Genomic DNA, 23,962 nt, shown 5'->3' on the forward strand with positions numbered 1-23,962 from the left:
TCATTGTGCCTAAGGTCAGCCTCTTATATCTTGTCCCATGGTGTTGTAATGATCCCACGAGACCACTAAAACTACAGCATAGTGTACATGTACCATCTTCCCTAGTGAGATCCAATCACAATACTCGTGTATACAGTGTATATCATTGCTACTCCATCCACATCTTTGTTGGTGGATGGACGACCTTGAGGCAACCTTTACTTTCCACGGCTTCCCCAGAGATGACGATCACTACCGATGTGTTGACATCGGGCTGGAAGCATGAGCGACCTCTCAGCTAGTGTGGTCATTGAGTCCCCATTTCCTGAGCCCTCACATCAGTGCCTTGGACCTTCGTACAGTTCGCAATTTCTCCGGGCACTTCTAATCTGCAGTGCTGGCTCCAATTAGATGCCGTGACAGTGATGGAGTGTATCAACTGACTTGGCAGCACTCACCTACCAAACCAAAGTCTTCTCTGTTGGATAAACCCTAACGCCTTAAATTTTCGGGCCAACTAAAATCAAGGATCCTAAATTTTTCAGATACGCTTTCTCAGAGGACTGTCTTTCTGACAAAGAGGACATATCACGGGGAAATAACCAAGATGATATTTTTTTTCGCAAGCTCTCGGACAAGCACTGAGCATACAGTGCTTATTAATATACGTTGGGTAAGGGCAAACCTGTTATATATAATTAACATCTCCCCACCGCAAAAAATACATCTTGAAAAATGATATTTGTAGATTGGGAGTCCATAACATTTTATGAATGCAAAAAGTGCCAGAACAGTCGACCTCATGAGGCGCAAGTATCTGATAGGGACATTAAAAAGAAATGCATTAGTTTCCAGATCAAGGGCATGTACTAAGCTTCAAAATTATAAAATAGCACATCGTCAGTACTAAAATGCCCATTTTGGCAATATCTACAGACCTATACATGGTAATATCATAAATGCAGTCTCTACACCTCTTGTTAATGGTCAGTCTTAACATTGAGCACCACTGTAGTACCTGAAAATATGTGGTTTACTGTATATCATCTCAATTTGCGATACCATTACTGAAAAACATAAAATGAGTTCTTCAAAGTTTAAGCTGAAGGGATGCTGAAGGGATGCCGAAAACTTTAACTGCACCATAAACTAGATGGTCATGGAAAAGTGGCTTATGGAATTTCAATGTACATGTATACCTACTGGTGACTTGCAAGGCCATGGTACATGTATCCTACACGAATGACGACACTGCTGCTAATGTTATAACATCAGTACATTACACGTCTTAATCACTCTCATCTTCACTTTCCTCACTATTATATGAGTCCTGTCATTTGCATCATGTGTTCATGTAGGTTCCACACTGTCAGTGTCATCTGTAAGGGTCTCTAGCACTGAACTTAATACCAGCCTAGTCAGCCCTCTTCCAGATTTTTGCTGCACAGTGGGCCTTTATGTTTGCCGAACGTCTTGTTTGTACGGTGGAAGAGAGGCACAGGTTATCTTTTTTTTTTCATCTTTTTTTTCTGGCAAGAGGTCCCTTCTCATTACCACCATTCATTCCTGGGAATGCATTGTATCTTGCTTCATTTATGTCTGATATTTTGAACCCATATAGAAAGCAGACAGAAGGTAATAAGTGGGATGTCTACTTTGTCAGTCGTCAGATACTGCATTGCAGTAACACAAGTTTGATCTGCATATAGATGCTGTAAATCACAACAATTAATGGCATGAAAGCCAATTATTACTTCATTGATAACACTTGGTTAAGAACAGATGCCCATTCAGATGCACCAAACAGACATTTGGCTGTTGCCAGGTACCATAGTCCATGATGATGTTAGTTCTACCGACCTTCCAGAGTGCCCTAATCAGAATATTATCCCCTGAGATGCATTTTGTATGAAAGTATATAAGTGTCTGCTTCCTCTTGGTGAGATCGGAGATGGTATGGGTATTTTGCTTGCTACTTGCGGTGTCAGGCGTACACCGTTTTATGGGCAATGATTCGTACATTTTATTGATTCCTTCATGATGAAACAGGCAAAAGCTTCCTTGAGTGATCCATTCTAAAGTAACTGTGCCACTCTTGTCACTGAGCTTGGTCTGGTTCTGTGATGGTGAATGCTTGAGGAGTCAATGAACGACGCAGTTTTCACTCAGCATCTTTGATGAAGGGTGACTGGTACTTGTCAAAGCACTATGTCGATTTGCCCTCCACGCCTCACACAAACCAAAAGATTTCTAGCTTTGGTCGCATATGTGGACTACCATCCATCAGTGGTAACTTTGTTTGCGTTAAGTGGTTGCTGAATTCAAAGGACTGGGGAAGGGGCACCTCAGTTCATCAGGGTCAGGTTGATAATGTGCAAGTTGAACGTACTGGCCTTCTTGGCAGCAAGAGCCAAACATTTCTCCAAAAATATTTCTGACTCCTCTGTTGCCTCCAGTTTCTTTACTCTGGTGTTAAATTTCCCAACTTTCTCTGCAGTGAAATCCTACATCCTGATCCTTACTACTGGCTTCAAAAACTGTGAACCAAAGACGAGCATGTGCATTCATTCACCAACTTCAGTCAAGCTTCTTGTTGGTGTTCCAAGTAGAAATGTCTTTGCCCCAAAACCCATGATGCAGAGACTCTGGCCATGGAGGAGAGGAGATGCTTTGATGAGAAGGGGATCTACTGTTTTTCAGCTCTCTGAAGAATCTTTAATTCAAGCTGACTCCATCCAGTGAAGTTATTACGAGGGAAAAGAAAATGATCCAGCAAGAGAACCTTGATTCAATAGAGCTCCTCCAGTCCTTCACATGGAAGTTGCTATGGGTTACTGGCTTTGTTTGTGACAGATTACCTGCCTGAAACTTCCGATGACATCATTGGTTGCGCCACAAAGTGTCGTGTGTAGTTGCCGTACCACAAACTGACATATCATGTGTACAAAGTCTGTGGATGGTATGTCACTACATGCCATTTTGTGTTGAAACGGACAATATATATGGACTTGGTTGCCTAACCCCAAAGGAGATCTGATGCAGTACAAGAAACTAAGGAGCACTTGGTCAAAATTGCAGAGGAGACAAAGCAGGATAATTCTGACCTTGCAGTTGCCTTCAAGGCTTAATCTATTCAAGCTTTACAAGCATCAATTTCTGATGGAGCCATCACACTGCTTAGAAATTTTCAACCTGAAGTGGCCTTTTTTGGAGTTATTGGAACCTTTCTGGCAAATTCAAGGCTTTGATACCCCTCACTCAGTCAGATATTTTTGCCAGTGGTTCATTTGAGTTGATAGTGGTTGAAAAAAGGCATCAATTTCATTCAGCACAACTACGCACTTTTTTCAAAATGTTTGATAATTGTGTTTTTTGGTAAACACACCATTTCTTGACAACAGGTTTATGCATTGATTTGAAGAGTCTATTTAACTCGCACATAGAGTCCTTTCATCCAACAGATCATTTTAAACAAGGATTTTTGTTTAGTGGACTCATTTCAAGCATTTATGCTGAGTGCTTGTAATTTTTTTCTTCATTTTGGTCATATGTTTTTTACAGAAATTACACTTACTGCCTGGTATCAGTCTTAGGTAGCAGTGCCATTTCCAACTGCTGAAACAGTTTGTCCTCTTTGTGTAGGAGGTCAAACTGTTTCAGCAGTTTGTAGGGGTGTGCATTTGAGGGTATTTTTAGAACCGGGTACCTGTTTTTTGTTAACATCGGGTACCCAGGTACCCAGAATAGAGATCGCCTAATAACAAATGGCATTGCGCACTACCGGTGGATCAGGTGCCCGAAACACGGTTCTTTTTGGTACATAGTGTAGCGTGTCCCGCTGCACAGGGTTCGACGCTGTAAGAACGACACGCTGGTGCAACTCACTGTTCTGGTCACAAAAATCTCTGCTTTATTCTGTCACAATCTGACAGCACCACAATGTCCTCTTCCGACAATCCTTTTTTTCAAAATGGCGCCTCACGGCAGGGACTGCGCAGGCGCGAGGCGGGAAAACCGCGGGCCGTTCGCAACCAGCGCGGGCAGCCAGCCAACTCCATGCGGGTCCGAGCTGGCGCCCCCACCGGCTGGACCCGCCGGCGCTACACCACCCCCTCCGAGGACTCTTGTTCGTCCCCAAACGAGTCGGCGCAACCCGGCGGGCCAGCCCGAGGCCATCCCGGTCGCCCCTGCGCAGCTTACAAAGAGTGAAACCAAGCAACAAGTACATGTCTGGTGGGTTCCAAGGGTCTTCTCCGCTACCATGGGGGGATCCAGGGGTCCAGTGTGGGGGGGCTCCGGTCACTGCCTCGCCCCCCCCCCCCCGGGCGTTGCCTCGCTGCTCCGGGGGGGGCGGACTCCGGTGGGCGGTGGAGGGGGCTCCCGCTGGACCTCCGACCGGTGGAACAGCTGGTCCCAGAACTGCCACGGAACTTGCTCAGGGTACTGGGTCGGAGGCGGTGCTCCCGGAGGTAAGAAGCCCCCCAGGGACGGCTGCCCGGCGTAGTCGGCATCGACACCGTATTGCACATACGGCTCACCGCCGAAGGTGTACAACATCCGGCCCGGGACCTCATAAGTGTGAACCACTCGGGTCCGGAATTGGCGGTGGCCGCGGCGGTCCAAGCCAGTGGGGGCTACCTCCAACTGCCACTGGTTGTGGTGATGCTCGCACAGGGCTGGGTCCATCGTGGTGTCTGCATCTCTGGTGGCCCGCTCCTCTTGTAGGGTGGCTCGCACCCCCAGTTGCAGGCGGACCCCTCCCGCATACGTCACCCACGAGCCGGGGGGCAGACTCCGACGGCCCCCGCTCCAAACCCGGGGCTGGGGGTTCTTCCTCAGTCTGTGTCTCTGTCTCTACTGAGCGGTGCAGGGGGGCGGTCCCGGCCACAGCGGCCGCCTGAGGGCCCGAGGCCGCACCGGAAGGCGAGTCCGACTGGTCTCGTCGTTCCGGCCGGCCCCGCGACCCCTGCCTTCGGTGCCGAGAGGGCACCGGCAGAGAGGGCTCACCCGCGGCAGCTGACCAGGGGCGGGTCCGGGCGGCTCCACCCGGAGGGCAGGCAGGGAGGGGGGCTGGCTGCTCCTCGGGGGAACTCGTTACCCTCCAACTCCCCGTCACTGGCGAAGACCTCCAGGACGTCAGGATCCTCTTCCCTGACCTGGCCGACGAGGACGTGGTCGCAGTGTCGGTGGTGCCGATCCCGCACATCCAAGCGGTAGAAACAGCGACCACACCCCCGCTCACAGGTATAGGGCCGGGCGGCGAACAGCTCCAGACAAGCCGTCCTCAGGTGTCGCCGCAAATTGGTCTGCTGACGGAATTCCCGCCGACAGTGGGGGCAGGCCAACCGGTCCATCCTGGGGAGAGAAACAGAGGGAGATTCAGGAGTTAGCGTGGAGCAGAATCGCGCCGGGCGCCAAACCCGCCGCCCCTTGCGAGTCATGCGTGCTCCCCGCTCGCACGGCGATGGTTCCGCCAACGCGCTGCCTCCCTGGCTGCTTGTGTCTGAATTCTCCCCGCTCGACACGCCGCCGTTCCGGCCCGGGTGCCCCGACTTCGCTCCATCAATAGGTTCCAGTGCGGTCCCTTCGTCAACGGGGGGAGACGGCCCCCATGGGCAGAACTGAGGGCCAGATCCGCTGGCTCCTTGCCCCCCTGCCTGCTCTGGCGCCTCCTCGGCCAAGGTTCCGCCGGCTGTGCGCTCCCACCATCCAAGCTGCACATCGCCCAGGTAGCGCTTGAGCCGATTGTGATGCACGATTTGAGCCTTCGCTCGGGCGCTACGCTGCACTTTGTAGGTCACATCATTGAGGCATTGTAGCATCACGAAGGGTTCGTTCCACCACCGTTGCAGCTTGGGGGAGCGGCCGACCTTCTTCTTTGGGGTGTACAGCCAAACAGCCTGGCCGGGCTCGAATCCGCCCTCCTGGGCTGCTTCTGGTAGCTCTGAGTCCGCCTCAGGTGTCGCCGGGCAAACTCGTGGGCCCGCATGAGCTTAGGTCTCAGCTCGTCCATGTAATTTAGTGACTCAGTAGTCTCCGTCCGTTCCTCCGGTGACCCCACAACAATGTCCAGGGGAAGTCCCACCTCCCTCCCGAGCATGAGCATGTTCGGGGTGAGCCTGGTGCTATCGTGCTGGGAGGAGCGGTAGGCCATCAGGACGTAGGGAAGATGTTTGTCCCAGTCGTCCTGATTCTCATCCACAAACATGCTCAGCATGGTTTTCACGGTACGATTGAACCGTTCCACCATGCCGTCAGACTGGGGGTGGAACGGAGTCGTCCTAGTCTTGTGGATGCCCAACAGATGGCAGACCCCAGGGAACAGGCCCGCCTCGAACTCCCGCCCTTGATCCGTGTGGATCTCGAGGGGTGTCCCAAAGTGCATGATCACCTGCTCCATCAGGGTCTTGGCCACAGTCTGGGCCGTCTGATCCGGAAGGGGAAACGCTTCCACCCACTTCGTGAAATAGTCCGCCACTACCATTATGTTGGTGTTTCCGGCCTTGGTTCGGGGCAGGTGTCCTGTAAGGTCAATGGCGATCCGTTCCATGGGGGCTCCAACCAGGTATTGTCGAAGCGGAGCTCTCCCGGGACACGGTGGGGACTTCTTAGATCTGCAGAGATGACACTTCTGGCACCACTCCTCAGCCTGCCGTCTCATCTCCAATACACTGGAGCCTGCCTGAGTCGGGCCACGGTCCGAGCGACCCCGAGGTGTCCAGCAATTCGGTGGTTGTGGGCAAGAAGTAGAACCTCTGGTACCCTGGCCTGTGGGACAGCGATCTTCCAGGTGGGGGCCCCCCGTCGGCCCTTGCCCACTTCACCTGCAAGACCCCTCGGAATAGTCGCAGTGTGTCCCATCTGGACCACCAGCTTTTGACCCTGGCGCCAAGGTCGGAGATGTCCTCCCATTCAGGCCGGTCGCTTCCCGCCACCAGCCACTGGCGGACCGGTCCCAGCACCGGGTCGTCCTGCTGCTCCTGAGCTAGCTTGCTCAGGTCCCAGACCTCGGGAAACCCGTCCAAAATCGAGTCATCCTCCTCTCCGTCCATGTCGGCTGACGCAACCAGGGACTCGTCCTCCGCCTCTGGCGGCCGGCTCCGAGGGGGATCCGATCGCCTCGTGCCTGGCAGGGATTACCACGCTCTCGGCCACCTGGACCCGTGCCACCACCGGCTTGCGGCCCGGACCCTCCAGGGGAACCAGCTTGCCGTCAACCACAAGTGAGTTGTCGCTCAACCTCCACTCGCAGCGGTGTTTTGCCAGGAAGTCTATCCTCACAATGACGTCGGGTTCGATGTCCGCCACGGTGTAGGTGTGTAGGGTGCACTGGTCCCCCAGCTGGAGTTTGAAGTCGGCAACTCCGTGCACTCGCATCAGGCTACCATCAGCCATCCGCAGAGTCGGTCCAGCTGGCTGCAATCTGGGTTTGTCGGCGCCCGTAAGTGCATAGTAGACCCTGGCCGACACGAGACTTACGGCCGCCCCCATGTTGAGTAGCACCCGCACTCTCTTGCCGGCCAGCTTGCCGGTGGCGTAGTTGACCCTGTTTCTGCGGTCAACGGAGGTGCAGGGGCTGGCTCCGGCTGCGCCGTCAAGACTGGCACCACCGGCAGCCGGCTCCGGATGGTGCTGCCCTTCCCCTTTCCGTGTGGGCAATCCCGGCGGAAATGTCCATACTCGCGGCACCCGTAGCACTGGGCCCGCGAGGGGGCACCTGGCGAGGGTGGATCTCCAACCACCACCCCTGCCTTGCCCGGCGTACCTGCGGAGGGTTCCTCAACCACCCGAACCTCCTTGGCCCCGATCCTACCCTTCCGCTGATGTGCCTGGGACTCCAAAAAGGCCTCCATCTCAGTGGCCAGGGTAATCGCCTCTGCCAGGGTCGTGGCCTTCCTGGCGAAGACATGGCGCTGCAATTGTTTGTCCCCCCAGGGCGTTCTGGAAGGCTTCCACCGCCAGATCTTCTCGCACCTGTGTGGGCAAGGTTGGGTAACTCCGGAGGACTGTCGGACGGACCTCCCCAGTTCCTCTAGAGACTCTCCCCGACCGCGCACCCGTATGGAAAGTTGAGCCCGATGGAGTGGCACCTGTGAAGCAACTCCAAACCGCCGCTCACGTAGTCCTTCCGGCCTGCGGTGATAAGTCTGTCAATGCCTCCTGGGCCAGTCCCCGCAGATGGGAGGCTAAGTACCCTGCCTTCTCGGCCTCGCTCCATCTATTGACGGTGGCCACGCTCTTGAAGTGCGTAATGTAATCCGCCCAGGACGAACTTCCGTCATACCGGTCAGGAAGTAGCACCGGTCTTCGATCCTTCTGGTCGGCTCCCCCCACTCGGGGGCCCGCTTCGTATGCCCGTGCGCGGATCCGGGGGGAATCCGCCTCAACCAGGCGTGTGCAGACCCCCGGTTGGGGATCCGCCTCGACAAGGCGCGTGCAGACCTCCGGATGGGGACCCGTCTCGCGCGTCTGCGTGCGGACCCGAGGGGGACCCGCCTCACGCAGATGCATGAGGATCCCCGGGTGGGGATCCGCCCTATGAGTTTGCGCACGGATCTAAGGAGGATCCGCTTCACGTGCATGTGCGTGGATCCGAGGGGGATCCGCCTCGCACAGACGCGTGTGGATCCCTAACTGGGGATCCGCCTCATGAGTTTGAGCGCGGATCCGAAGGGGATCCGCTTCATATAGATGCGAGTGGATCCCCGGCTGGGGATCCGCCTCATACAGATGCATGTGGATCCCCGCGCGGGGATCCACCCTAGTCGCGCCACCCGTCGCAGTTTCGCCGTGCGGGGGCGTCCGCAGCTCCTTATTTATCTCACAAACTCCAGCTAGCCCATCTCGACCCTCCCTCCCGACGACCGTGGCCGCGGCCTTGTAGCGCTCCAGGCGGTACGCCACGTCCCCGGCACGCAAGGGCGCCCCAAAACCCCCCCTCAGTTCGCGTCGGGGCCCCAACCCCGCGGCCGCCGCCACGGCTTGGCCGCGCTCCGAGAGGGACGCTTGCAGAGCCACTGCGGCGCCGCAAGAGGGCGCCCCTAAACTATGGCTAGTATTACCAGCATCAGCTACCTCGCAACGAAGCTCCAACCCCGCAGCAGCCGCCCAGCCGTGCTCCGAGAGGAGCATTCTCTTGGCTACGACGGTACCGCGAGAGGGCGCCCCGACGCTACCACAAGACATGAATGAACTTCCGCCCGGTCCCCGCCAGGACCCCCAGCCGCGGACCCACCCTGAGGGCGCTCCGACTGGAACGCCTCTCCTAGTGCGTCCCCGCCGCCAGAGGGCGCCCCACGGACGTCGACGATGGGTGTACTAGTGAGGGGCCGGGAGAATGTCTCCTGGCGATGCCCCGCCCCCTCCCCAGTGACCGGGGCGAAATGGTCGTGCTCCAAACGGAACGGCACCCCCTTCGCCCCATCGACCTTAGAAGGAGGGAAGTCGCCCGGGGACTGCCCAGACTTGGCTGTATTCTCCAGGGGACCTAGCCCAGGACCCCCCCACGCCGCGCACTCGATACCCTCGAATTTCCGCCTCCCACTCCTGGACAACTGTTCCAGATTCCCCGCGAGGAACGACTCCAGCTCGCCCGCCAATCCAGGTGAGTTCCACGTCGCCTTCGCGGTATGGGCCCCCGACCACGTGGCCCCGCGCTGGCCTGTGCTGCCGCTGGCTAGCGAGTCCGGCACCCGACCAAAATCATCCACCAATTCCATGACACAGAAAAGGCGAAGAGTTTACCTGTTTTTCTACAGCTATCCAGCGTCTCGCCGCTGCCACCAGTTGTAGCGTGTCCCGCTGCACAGGGTTCGACGCTGTAAGAACGACACGCTGGAGCAACTCACTGTTCTGGTCACAAAAATCTCTGCTTTATTCTGTTGCAATCTGACAGCACCACAATGTCCTCTTCCGACAATCCTTTTTTTCAACATGGCGCCTCACGGCAGGGACTGCGCAGGCGCGAGGCGGGAAAACCGCGGGCCGTTCGCAACCAGCGCGGGCAGCCAGCCAACTCAATGCGGGTCCGAGCAGGCGCCCCCACCGGCCGGACCCGCCGGCGCTACAATAGGAAGCAAGCAGAACATTGTTCTAAACGTCGGAGTTAATCTCTCCTACGTTTTTATCAAACGAAATTGTTACCTTCAGTTTGTACATTTTTTGTGGGTGTATGAAACAGAAAAACAAATCTTCACGGGGAACGTCAGAAAAGAGAACAGAGCTGCAAACCACCTACATGACATACGCACCTGTAAACGCTCAAAGGAAATGTCCCGGATGCGCATGACCACGTACACGCGGAACACATGTGGCGTGCACTAATGGTGAGCGCTGGTCGTGTCACGTGCGGACCAAATCAGTGCTATGTACGTCACAGGTTAAAAGGCTTGAAGTTTTATGTACAAAAACACCACCGTAACTCGAACAATGCTCACACCATTACATCCACTAATTTTGAAGTTTCTGATTCAAAAAACCGCCACCAAAATGCTTCAAACGGCGTTGAAACTATCGGAAGTCTATATAGGGTTAGGGGTCATCGCAAGTTCGTTTCTTTTCTGACGACGACCAGCACGTTGCATAAATCAACGTAGCTGCAACTGTGTAATCCTGGCTTTCAAAACGCTGAAACTAACCTGATTTCAACGCGGGCCCAATTGTAGTCCCCTTCAGGCAGTCCAATCGCTGACACTGCAGCGGCCATGTGACCGTAAAAAGAAAGGTCATGTGACCACACATAAGGAAGCCCAAGTGAAAAAATAGCAGCGCTTCACGTTGTTAAATGACTAAGCGATACGAAAGTTTTGCCACACGAAGGTGCGTACAACGATGAAGTGGTTTAGTTTAATAAATGCTTTTTCAGGATAACTCCATTCCCCTGAGGTTCAGTTGTCGAGATTTTAATGTATAAGTACTTCGACAAGTGACATTTGATTGGCCGATTGTATTATGACTTGCACCTGTCAACATGTCCTTTTTTTCGAATGAAAAAAATACTTGGATTTGAAATGCTATTTGAAATACAGAAAACATCATTCCTGCTGGAATATTACACAGGCCGCTCTTGCTTCGTCGTCAATCCCGACATAAAGTAATTTTCATTCATATTGTTTTATTTGACAAAAATACTCTTAATTCAAACAGTAAGCACTCCTTATTCCGCACAAAAGTCATTTAGGCCGACAGGGTTTGATAGTTACAAATACAGTCATGCAAGTGTACATCAACAGCGCTTCCCCTCATAAGACAAAACTCGGACCGGCCAGCCGACCCCGGCAAGCTCGGTGGTCGAGTGGTTAAGACATCTGCACTAGTAAGCAGGAGGTCGTGGGTTCGAGTCCCACCCGAGTAAGCTTGTGAGTTTTTTTTTCGCAAGCTCTCGGACAAGCACTGAGCATACAGTGCTTATTAATGTACGTTGGGTACGGGCAAACCGTTATATATAAGACAAAACTCCTTCGGTCTCTTTTTCATATAGGTTTGGCACAGTCATTTCCTAGTTCCGGATCGCGAAAACTATTCAGTAAGACTGCAGCTAAAAAATCCTCAAATTCGAGTGAAATATGGTCAGAAGTCAACTTTGTGTTTTGGATGTACTTCCAATTTTTTTTCAATATCTAAGCTTTTATATTTGGACTCATAGGATCGATCGACGAAAGTGACGATGACACCTTCCCTAATTCTGGATCGGTTTAGGATCGAGACAAAAACGTCTTCTCAAATAAAAAGTAACCATACGAAAAATCCATTTCCAGCCAAAACCATTGTAAAAAGTTGCTTTTCTAATAGAGAATCTTTTAATTTTGCGAAAATTAGATGAAAAATAAGAATTCCAATGAATTAAAAAGGTAGAAATTGCGTAAGGTTTGACTCGACTTTTCAACTGAACAGTAAGCTATCAACATTACCCTCCCCGCGCCGCACAGTTGACGAACCCATTACGTCACATACATTTCTGCTGCGCCCGTGTAGTTGAGTTCGCAACGACTTTGCGTGGTAACGCCGCGCGATCCGAGAGTGGGGGAAAAGCTTGCAGTTTTCGGTAAATTAACAAAAACGGAAACTCTAAAAAAGTCATTTTGATTAAGCAGACATTAGATGCAAAGGTTTATATGACTATTCAATTTCAAGACATATTTAAAATCACACGTAGCGAGTGATCTATCGCCCGTGAATTTTAGTGTTTTTTTCGCTCTTGTGAACTAGGAAATTCCGGAACTAGGAAAACGACTTGGGGTACAATGGGCGGAGTGGGTAACAAAATTAGCTGTCGATCTCCGAATTCAAGTTTCATGTATGACCGCGGGACCGGGTTTTCATCGGCACGGTGGTTTTCCATGAAGTCTGTCCTTCAGTAAGAAATTTCACAGACATTTTATGCATGAATGTTTGTTCCTAATTTATTTACTTTTTTACGGGTACCCAGGCCGGAAAAATGGAACCGGCTTTTGAAATCGACGGGCGGGTACCCGGGTACCCGGCACCTGCCTAGCAGTTTGTTTTTTGAGTTCAGAGTTTTGAGTTTGTTCTTTCTGTTCTTTTATAGGGACTGCTGGAGCAAATTTGAAAGATATTGTGTTCTGTGATTCAGACACAAGTTTGGATGCGTGGAATCAAATTATTGACAAATGTCAAGACTGTGGTCTCCATGATGTAGGTCTTCATCTTCTTGCAGCAGTCACTGTACTCGATGCTGTAAGAAAAGCCACAAGCAAAGTGTCTTCAGTAGAGAGTCTCAGAGACATATTTTAAATCACAACGTAAGTGTAATTTTTAAATCTAATTTGAAAATGCATTTGTGATTTATTTGAAAAATGATTATTATGGTTTGATTTTACATAAGCTATTCCTCGTGGTATTTACGTGCATAACACAATCTCTTTTATCTGATTATCACTCAATCTCAAAGGATCAAGAGTCCGAAAACAGGTTTCTAAACAGTCCAACATTGCAATGGACTTATCTGAATATTAAAAAAAATCAGGGAAAGTAAAGGCACAAACTTTTACAGCAGTTTTATTGGTACAGGTATGTAAAGGTGGGGGGGGCACACAGGCAAACTTTAAAATGATAAAGTTATATTGTGATAGCATATTAATCTACTAACTTTGAAAAACTGCACATAATTGACACTCTCGACATAAGTCAAAAGAGTACACCCAAGCATGAACAGTAAGCATATAATGGTAAATAATTACAACTAATGCATAAAAGATAAATTCGAGCCTGTCCTAGTGATACATATCCCTTGTTTTTAAACTTAAAAACAGGCTATGCATATTTACAAATTTAATGGAAATTTGTATGATGTTTGTTACACAATTCTGTTGTAAAAAACATGCAAGTCCAATATAAGAGCATATGTATTAAAGTTTTTGTGGAAAGTTGCCTTTGTGAAGTAAATGCAATTGAATTTGCCCCCGAAACTGAGAATTGCTGTGTTGTAAATTGCAAGTTTTGGTATCGGTGCTCTTATTTTCATGCTGTTTATTTATATATCAAAGAGTTTCCTCTTTTAAGACAAACTAACTTGGAGGAAATCTGATTAAACTTGATAATCTGTTTTTGATTATATTTCAAGCAACAGATAAATGAATGAGTAAAATCCTATTGACTTTAAGAAAATATTTCATGAAAATGATTATACAGTGATTTGCATTTTTCAAATGCGGAGAAGGAAAGTGGGCTTTTGATTTACAGCAATTGATAAAACAAAATGTCAGGATCACTGAACACCATTCAAGTGGTCAGTGAGATTGAAGCGTCTCGCTACACTTTGCAGTGGGAATGAGGACTTAGAAAATATCGAAGATTGATCTGTTCTCCGACTCTGGACAAGACTAGTAGTAGTGTAAGGCAGTTGATTTCCTTGCTGTTTACTGAGCCATCAAAAAGAAGATATTATAAATTGTGACCCACCTTTTATGTTTTTAATATCCAGCGGTAACCACGGACAGTGGCATCGGTTACTGTAGGTGTCAGACCGGAGCACGCACAAATTCCACACCTTGCATTTGCTTGTATTACCAAGCAATTTGTCTTTCCGTGCGTCACGTTCTAAAATGAATTCATTTGTTTTAGTCACTGGAACTAAACTCACCTTAGAATAGACTTCTGATGACTCTCCGTACATATTAGGTAGTCACGTATCTCCTTCCTCGGTAAGGAAATGCAACTCGGCTCGTTTGTATTGTTAGGTCATTTTTTATTCTTTGTGAAGACTTTATGAATGACACGTACTGCTCGCCTTATGATTATACTAGCTTTTTATAAAAGTTAACAAGGGCTGAATACTGAAGCTGGCTTCAAGTGTGAATGGTGTGACATATTTTGTTCTTCTGCTATGTAGTTTTAACTTTGTTCAGATAAGCATAGCTTCCACAGTTGCAGTGAACTATTTCTTTATCATATGAAAATTAATCCCGATCCTCTCCTTTTTTTCCTTTTAAAAGTGATTTTACGTAACCAGTTGCACAAGATACATTTATGGATAGAAAGTTCTTTGGCCATCTATCATTTAATGAAAGGGATGTGCGTGCAACATAGTGTTGTGTTAAATAAATCACGGTGGTTTTGGCTTTGTACCAATGAAATAAATGCTCAGTCTGAATCTTTGCTTTTTGAGTCTATGCATCCCCATTTACATGCTGACAGTACCTTGACCCATGGCATTAGATGTTACAAGCAAGGAGAAACTAGAGGAATGTTTTTGTGAACAACCACTACGCTGTTTCGGAAGTTTCTGTTTGGTGATGATGTCCTCATGACGTCATAAATTTAAGAAAATTCTGTCATGACGGTCTTTGTTGTGTGTAACTTTCATGATGACCGAACCTCTGAAAATTGCCCAAATGGTGGCTTGAAAATGTGTACAAAGTCAATGGACTGAAATAAATATTGAAAAATCAATGGTAAATCACATAATGACGTCATCATGACGTCATGTCTTTTGAGGAATTCGTGCATAAGGGTCTTTGTTCGATATCACTTTCATAGCGATCAAACATCGCAAAGGTTTCAAAATAGTGGCTTGAAAATGTATACAAAGTCAATGGACTGAAAACACCTATGCACAAAGCTGCTCCTTTATGATGTCACGTGATTTGCATTTAAACTGAAAGAAAATCTTGAAATATTATTTGATATTCAGACTCTTGGGTAAATGTGTAATCAAACGAAGATGAAAAAAAAAATTGTTTTTCCTTCTCACGGCAATTCTCAGCCAAAGTTCGGGACTACTCTCATTAAGATCGATAATATTGTGTAGCAGAAAAACGTGTACAAAACCTATGAGGAAAGCTGCAGCTTTAATCTCATGTCACGTGGCCCCTGATGAAGTTATTTTGACGATTCTTTTTCGGGAGCCTCTCTTCATTAGGGATTTCAAGTGTACATTGAAGGAAATAATTCAGATTTACCAAAGTGCCGAGGACAGGCTGTTGAAAAACGTGTACAAAACCTATGGGGAAGATGAAATATCCAAAAATCAATTTAGAAATTTGTGATGACATCATCATAACGTCATATATTTAGCAAAATTCTTTCATTAGGGTCTTTGTTGTCTGTAACTTTGAAATTGATCAAACCTTTCAAACTAACCCAAATGCTGGCTTGAAAACGTGTACAAAGTCAATGGGCTGAGATGAATATTGAAAAATCAATATTAAATCACATGATGGCGTCATCATGACGTCATTTACTTACAATAATTCTTGTATCAGGGTCTTTGTTGGCTGTCACTTTGATAATGATCAAACATCACAAAGGTTTCAAAATTGTGCCTTGAAAACGTGTACAAGGTCAATGGGCTGAAATAAATATTGAAAATTCAACACTAAATCACGTTATGACGTCATTTCTTTGGAATGATTTTTGCATGAGGGTCTTTGTTGGCTATCACTTTGATAGCGATCAAACATTGCGAAGGTTTGAAAACTGGCTTGAAAATCTGTACAAAGTCAAGGGGAAAATTAAATATTCAAAATTGAAAAAGAAATCACGTGATGACGTCGTCATCACAAATTTCTTCTAGGGTCATCTTTGGATGATTGTCCAAAGGTCTGCGTTATAACGCTCTATTACGGCGTTATAACGCCGTAACTCTATTACGGCGTTTATAGCGCCTTAATTTAAGGCGTAATAACGCCGCAATTTAAGGTGTTATAACGTCCTATTAGACCTACAGCGTTATAAGTCTCTGGTTTAAGGCGTGAAAATGATGGTCTGTTTTTAAGGCGTTACCTCGTCTTCATAATTAATGACAAAGTAAGACCTATATACCGTGTATAGACTGTACAAGGATGGCCACAGTACATGTATAACTGCAAATACTATGTGCATAAGCGGAGCCACGTGTGTGGTTGCGTGGGCGCCGTAGTCGTCGTAATATGGCGTTATAACACCGTAAAATAAACAAGTGTATTCCTGGCAGAGATCAGCAACTGTAGTTCTCTGCATCTTTTTACCCAATCTGCCATTTCTCGACTGCTACCTCACTATCGAATACAATAATTCTTGCCACCATCATAGTTGTGGCCAAATCTTGCGGTGGTAGATTAGTACTTTGCGGTGACGATACTTCACGAAATCATTTGTGGCACTGCCGCGTCTCCTGATTCTAGTTGGACCAGACCACTTTAGCAAATGGTCGTGCCAGGAGCACCGATTCAATCAACAAGCTTAACTAACGTCTCAAACCTTTGTTTCTTGGTATTTTATTTCTACATTTACCAAAAAGACAGGGAAACGGAAGGCTGGAATTAAGGTCATGTTAAACTGAATTTTGACGGACATCGGTTGGTTGGTCAGTGCCACTGACAGCTCTTGCTGTTGATATGATTACAGTTGAATTGGACTGATTTCACACGAGCAGTGTCGTGAAGCACAATTGCAGTTCTGCAGTCATGCCACGTATTCTGATAGGATATTGCGTGAAAGACAGGTGTGACGGAAGTGTATAGGACTAGAGCTAGTCTAATTTTATTAATGAGTTGCAGTGCACGTACCTGATTGGCTAGTGACTTGGTAACGTGTGCTGGCTAGGCATAGCGTAACGCGCTGTGTGCACATGGTCGTGCTACCGCAGCGAGCGCTGCGATCGCATTATATGTGGTTACGTGTTGGACTTCGCAGAGTGAAGTTGGTGAGTTGGCACGGAGCTAAGGCATTGTCAGCGCTGTGCGAAGCGTTGCGTGGTGCTGATGCGTTGCAAGTACGTGATTGTATAGACTGTACGTGGCTGACTAGTGTGTGTAGCTGACGCGTTGCAAGTACAAGGCTGTGAGAGCTGTACGTTGCTGACGCTGGCTCGCATGCACGTTAGGTGAAGCTCGTACGAAGTTGTACAAGTTGTAGGTTGCTGACGCGGTGTGCATTGTTGATGCAGTGCATGTAGTGTGCATGGTTTACACAGCGGTGTGCATTGTTTACACAGAGGTGCGTTGCTTATGCAGTGGTGCATTGCTGACGCATACAACTTTGATGGTGCGCTGTGTGTGGTTGATGCACAGTGAATGGCTCATGCGCATTGTGCATAGTTGATGCATTGGCGTATTGCTGCTGTGGCCCTACGCTAAATTAGTGCTCAATCCAATTAAGTAAATACACAGGCAACCAAACCAATCTCCCAATCACTTCACTATACATTTCATTTGTTGATTTGTGTTGATTATTGTTGAATAAATTGAACGTCCTGTACCAACAGTTCTTCTGTCAAGGATTACTTTCTTTACAGGTTGATTGTGTAATTTAACAGAGACTAATTAACACTCGGTCACAATAGGCGGTATATTTCCTCCCAAACGGTCCCGCACCCTTTGCCTTGAGGTCGCTCTGAGTGGTCTCTCGTCTGGGGAAAAGCCTTAGGTTGGGAAGATCGACTCTGCCACTAATAGTGCTTGGTTTGATCCCATCAACTCAGGGTAGGCCCGGGGATGCCCGCCACACAGGCAAGGGCTTTATGCGCATGCGGATTGGATGGCCAAAATGCATGTCATGTATCCAAGTAAACAATACTGACTTTGCTTAATTTTAGCATTTGCATAACATTTGCATAACGGCTTGAATTTCTTTGCTCAGCTTTCATATCGTAGTCAAGTTTTATATTGTTGGTATGTGAGAACAAGACATGGGTTGTCTATGGTAACACAGGCGAATTGTTTACCTCCTTTCGAGGCTTTGAATGAGTTAGAGGTGGCCTAGACAAATGATGTCATTGCTATCAATAGACAGTCCAGGGAAAGTACTTTCCAATAGTACCAAACTTCACGCAAGCATGTAGAGCGAACTGCATGAAACACACTTCTGTCAACGGGTAATTTATTTGCTGCGGAGCACCCTATTACGAAAAAAATAGTATAGATGCGTCCATTGTGTGGCCGCACATCTTAATGACTTACTTAATGACGACCATGTTGGGCACGCGACTCAATCATTCACACGAGGGGGCTATAAAATTGCTATACAGGATTAAACAAATGTCCGTAGGGAATTGTTTTAGGTCAGAAAGCCAATAAAGAGGAAAACGTAGTTCGCTTGGAAACAACTGAAAAATTTTAAGAAAAATGACCCATCTGTCATAAAACAAAATCAAAAATCTTGTAGATGACATTTAAGTCCTAAAACATAAATGTCAATTTTGACCTCAGTTGATCTCAAAAGGAACTTGTAATTCAAAAGTGGCAATGGCATCCACCCATATTTTGTTTGTTATGGCATAAATGATTGAATATGCTATGAAAAATATTTATAGAGGACATTTTCATAATGCGCTCCATGCTGACCAATAAAGTGACACCAAAATCGAAAATCAGAAATTGTTTTTCAGTTTTGCTAAGTTGTTTGTGTAAAAGTGTAGTGTAAAAGTGTTATACTGTACTTTTTTTTTACAAGAAAATACCATTTGGCCGTCGTAAACATACCGGTGGAAGCTCGCTTCGCTTAAGGCCCAACCGGTTTCTGGAAAAACAGCAGGGTTGAGCAGGATTGATGCTGGAGTTGAGAACGGCGTGGCAACCTCACCGTCGAGTCTGAAGTGCAGAAATAGGGTTTGTTTCCAGCCTTATAGGGCAAGCAATACAAAGTGATTACTTGCTCACCACGAAACAAAAGGCTCTTTTCAGAGCCACCAGTTTTTACAGTTGAGGATAGAACTGTCTGTCTGTAACGTCTTGCAAATAAAAGAATAGGTACTTCCTCCCCTATGAACTAAGCCACAAAGATATAAAAAAAACTTATCAGTTCAAGAGAAATACCCCATCCGGCCCCCTTTCAGTATAAAAAATAATGCGAATATGGTTCTGCTCTTTTCCTCAAAGACAAAACTGAAGGGTAGGCTTCTCTTTACTCAGATTGTTTAATACACATGGACATAAAGTATTCAAAATGCAAAGGCGGTTGTAGAATTCTATACAAATCCATTCTTTCCAACCAACCCCTCATGGGATATGAACAGCACAAGAACACAAAAGATGACCTAGTTCGGTCGAGGATTTAGCAGTTTCCAATATCCAACCAAAAAGAAGAGAATCTGGACGTAGAAATCATCCAAATCCAAATGGAACTCCTTGAAGAACAAAACTAAATTGGAGTGGTTTATCGGTTAGGCATGGATTTTAACCCAAAGATAAACAATGAAATCCACCTCCTCTTATAAGAACAATAATAAAGATTTTTCACCGTCACTTGCAATAAATAAGATTATCGAACTAACAGGGTAACTGATGAAGAGCAGAAAAAGGCACAGAAAATATGGTCTGTTTCAGGCCCCGACACAGAAGGGAAAAACAGGTGGGACCGCATAATATCAGTACTGTAATTTAAATCATTAAGTGAATTAGAAACTAAAGTTACAAAATTAAGTAGACACAAACGAGCCCTTGCATAGCCGAGCTCCGGATATGGAGTTTTAAAACTCCAGCTAATGGGCCCGTGGGCGAGGTATGTGTTGCCAAGTGTCACCACCCTCTATCGTGACCTTGCATGAGACCAGTGATGACTTCTAGTATCGTACTCGTAAAATTAGCAAAATTCACACATACTCTCTAGGAAGCTCCACTCTACACAAACAGTGGTATGTCCACCAATGTATTAAAACAGACATGACACTAAACTTCTCTTCACGCTGGTCGCAAAAACTACTTAACTACATCAGCGAAAAGGTGAACAGTGAAAAGGTAAAACAGTCGATGGACTGTTTACCATTGCCGTCTGCGAAGAAAACTGAGTGGGTGTAGTCATCGCCGACCACCCAATGGACAGGGGTAGCGCTGGGTGTTCCCTTTGCATCCTTTCTGTGCTGTCTGTACTGTGTGGGCTGAAAAGGGAGGGCAGAGCGGAACTTGAATGGTGTCCGGAGCGCCAGCGACGAAACGAACGAGTGAAGTTGTGGTCACGGGGTGCTCAGGCGAGGCCTTGGCTGGTGAGCACAACGATTTGGTGCCGGCTGGCTGGGGAGGTTCACGGAAGCCGGCTTTCACTTCCGGGATGTTCATTGCCTCAGGAGCATTAGGTCTACGGGCAGACAGGAGAACCACAAGAACTGTTCGAAGACAGAGTTGATGCTCTCATGCAGAACCCTGTGAGTCGCCCTCTGAGAGAGAAAGGTAGTACACAGGAGACCGTGGCAAAGATGCTGTATCCCAGCATGTTTTCCTACCTCCATGATCCAGAGTAAGCTCCAGGTTGGCCGATCTTATTAAGAAAGGGGTTCTTGCCGGAAGACTTATCCGAGTCTGAATCAATTTCATCTTTTGCGGGCTTATGTAACTTGGGAACGGACAGGAAGTTGGTGAAGTCGTTCCGGAGGAATTAGTAGTAGGCCTTAGCTCTAGCAGAGTATGGTCGTAAGCGTCTTGTGGGCGGAGAGGATGAGGGGTTGCAATGGGGGGGGGTAGGCTTTGGTCAAGACAGCTGAATAGCGAGGAGAGTGCCCAACCTTTCTGGAACCACGATGACAGCTGGAGAAGACGCGTTTTGATCATTGGTCTCTGATGCCATAGCTGGTGGCAGAGTGGGTACTCCACCACCAATAGGTAGTCTGTCACCACAGCCACGGTAGGCTGCGGTGGTGAGAGCCGCTGTGATAGACTTCTTCCTCCATGGGAACACTAGATACTGAACTGCTTTGGGTAATAACACCATAACCTCATAAGTGCATTGTATAGTGAAGTGCTGCAGCACTGAATGAATGAAAGTGCGAAAACGTCTTTTTGTTAAGGTATTAGAAATTAACCTAGATTATTTATGTCTGTGAGTTTACCACAGCGACGACACGTAATATACTCTGTAGGTACCGCGGGCCGGTAACCGAAGGGCTGTTAACCATGCCCTTAAATGTGTAAAGCAGGTGTTACATCTGGGGCGCTGACAAGGGGAATTGCTGCCTGCTGAGACAGAATCTAACTGGGATCACACAACCATGTCCCCGACAAAACGATCGCGCCTCGGGCGTTCAGTGGAATGGCTTTACACATCCATTCCCCCACATGTAATGTAGTAGCAAAGTAAGAGTAAAGAGTGCTCACCGGTTTGCTAAAGTGCTAAATTTTCGGCCCCATTGAGTCTTCATCGGAGCTGTGGAGGGACTAGTCGTTTAAATGCACAGAAGTCCACATTCAAACCGCCTGGCGTCAGTGTTCCAATCTGGAATATGATGCGAGAATTATGGAAGGGCAGCGTAGCAACGTGATCAGAATATCGACAAGAATGTAAAAATCAAATCAGCGCTCTGAAATATGTGATTGCCGAGCTTTCGGTAACTGAGTGCCTTCTTCAGGGCAACTGAATCTGCTTGCCCTGAAGAAGGTACTCAGTTACCGCAAGTTTGGCAATGACATATTTCAGAGCACTGATTTGATATTATATTCTTGTCGATCTCCGGAATACGGTTTGTGCGTTTAGGTACGATCGTTCTGTCAGAGACATGGTTGTACGTTCCCGGTTGGATTCCGTCTTGCCGTCAAAAGCAGGCAGCAATTCCCCCTGTCAGCGCCCCAGATGTAACACCTGCCCCTACATAGTTAACAGCCCGTCGGTCGTCGGCCCCCGCGGTAGCTACAGAATACGCAGGGATCATACATGCATTACTAGTAATGTGGTTTATTACATTACATGTCGTCGCTGTGGTAAACTGTACATCGGAGAGACCAAGCGTCGCCTTGGTGACCGCTTCGCGGAACGCTTGCGCAGTGTGCGCCAATAAACACCTGGTCTCACTATTGCGCAGCACTTTTGCGCGCCGCCACATACCGTACCCTCGGTGACGTACGCGTCTGCATCCCGTGGAAAGCGTCATCTGATGTACAGCGTAAGGAACTGGAGCAGCGCGTCATTTACGAACTTGGAACGCTGCATCCAGGGGAATGAACGTGGATTTTTCCGCGTTCATTCAGAACTGAATCTGCTTGCCCTGAAGAAGGTACTCGGTCACCGAAAGCTTGGCAATCACATAATATTTCAGAGCTCTGATTTGATATTATATTCTTGTCGACATTCGGAATATGATGCGCTGTTCTGTCTCCAAGCGTTGAGCGTTTGATGTTGTCATGGTTAGGACACACAGCGCACGTCGTCACAAGTGTGAGGTGCCTTGGTGAAGTGCCCTGTGAGTTGACATCAGACGCTTTGCAAGTGCTCGGTGAATCGGTCAGTCAAACCCCATTTTGTTTTTCCGATATAGTGGACACCGCATTGTTGGAGGGAGATACAGTACACGAGGTTGGCTGAAGTACACGTGAATTGTCCTCTTATCTGGGGGTATAACTGCCCTCGGGGCCTCCGATTCGTGAGGAATTGTGGATAAACCTGCAAGTATTACAGCGAGGGCGATTGCAGGCCACAGTGCCGATGTTAAAAACGCATAGAGGTAGGATGACCGAATGGACAGAAGTCCCTCCAATCGATCGGTCACGTTGGAAGGCAAAAAGGGGAGTTGAGTCTTCGCTGAAGATGTTGCTGGTCGCTGGATCGGTACGCAACATGTGAAAGAACTTCATGATGATATCCCGGACTCGCAGGTTAAATGGGTGGTATGTCATGACCAAAGGGGTGCGTTTGCTAGTATGTAGTTAATGGCAGTAGTGCTTTCTCACGGGTAATTGCAGAAACTCGACTTGAGACACTGGTCATGACGTCACTGGGGTAGCCTCTATTGATGAAAAATGTGGCTTGTTGCTTGAAATCGCCGTCATTGCTACTGATACGCTGAAGTCTGAGAATCTGAGAGTAAGGGACAGAATCCTTACAAGACCGTGGATGGGAGGAGTCGTATTAGAGATAGCTATGCGAGTTAGTTGCTTTGTTGAACACAGAGGTTGATAGCCGATCATGCTCAATCTGAAGTTGGATGTCGAGGAGAGAGTGGTTCCTGAGACCGCTGAGGTGAGTTTCAAGCTAGGATGATATTTGCCGACAAAGTCAATGAAGTTGTCCAGTTCCTCTCCAGTGGATGATGCACGTAGCACCAACTATGTCATCTATGTACCTCCTGTAGAGTAGTGGCAATGGGCCAGTGTAATCTCTAAACATGGTGGTTTGGCTATACTCAAACACTATCTAGAGCTTTGCCAGATTCAGGATCCTCCCACCAGCACTCTGCTCCATCTGGCTTACTTCGCGTTCAATGGTGAGCACTGCATTCAGACAAGTGGTCAGGCTATGAGCACACGGATGGGACCAAGCTTTGCATGTCTGTTTGTTGGCCACATCGAGGAGCAGATGCTGACCCAGTATCAGGGCGTGCAGCCAATAATGTACCGGCGATACATCGAAGATATAGGCTAGTTGGTGCTATCACCGGTACGCGTAATGACGTTGAGAATTTCTTCACGTTAGCGGATGCTTTTCACCCAGTACTGCATTACACATATGATGTGTTGCAACACTCTGTTACCTTCTCCGACGTGCGCGGAAACTTGGCACAACCGTACACTACAAACCCACAGATTGTCACAGCTACCCACAGTACCAATTGCCTTACCCCCTA

General features: G+C 47.9%; 2 protein-coding genes across 13 annotated transcripts in view; one reads left to right on the plus strand and one right to left on the minus strand.

Moving 5' to 3' along the window:
• Positions 1-14,577, plus strand: part of clhc1 (clathrin heavy chain linker domain containing 1) — a 140,424-nt gene extending 125,847 nt beyond the window's left edge. For 5 of the 6 annotated variants that reach the window (XM_087147483.1, XM_087147296.1, XM_087147386.1 and 2 more), the window contains one exon: positions 12,527-14,577. In XM_087147483.1, coding sequence (XP_087003609.1) covers positions 12,527-12,732 — 206 coding nt within the window. In that variant the 3' untranslated portion in view covers positions 12,733-14,577. The remainder of the gene's footprint in view (positions 1-12,526) is intronic. The other variant, XR_015428069.1, reaches the window with a different exon arrangement.
• Positions 14,578-19,314: 4,737 nt separating this feature from the next.
• On the minus strand, positions 19,315-23,946 carry LOC147800473 (uncharacterized). Of its 7 annotated transcripts, none has more exons than XM_087147791.1 (3): positions 21,912-23,443; positions 20,915-21,621; positions 19,315-20,490 (listed from the first exon to the last, which is right to left on the minus strand). In XM_087147791.1, the coding sequence occupies exons 2-3, from the start codon at positions 21,118-21,120 to the stop codon at positions 20,214-20,216; spliced, it is 483 nt and encodes a 160-aa protein (XP_087003917.1). In that variant the 5' UTR covers positions 21,121-21,621; positions 21,912-23,443; the 3' UTR covers positions 19,315-20,213. The 7 variants fall into 7 exon arrangements, 2 of the variants coding, with proteins under 2 accessions (XP_087003917.1, XP_087003881.1); XM_087147755.1 differs by having other exon boundaries at positions 20,915-21,098; positions 22,057-23,432; XR_015428143.1 differs by having other exon boundaries at positions 19,315-21,098; positions 22,085-23,946.
• Positions 23,947-23,962: the final 16 nt, after the last annotated feature.

The sequence above is a fragment of the Acanthaster planci genome, linkage group LG01 (assembly GCF_054643075.1).
Source record: "Acanthaster planci isolate LZ-2023a linkage group LG01, COTS_SCS, whole genome shotgun sequence".
NCBI classification, from domain to species: Eukaryota; Metazoa; Echinodermata; class Asteroidea; order Valvatida; family Acanthasteridae; genus Acanthaster; species Acanthaster planci.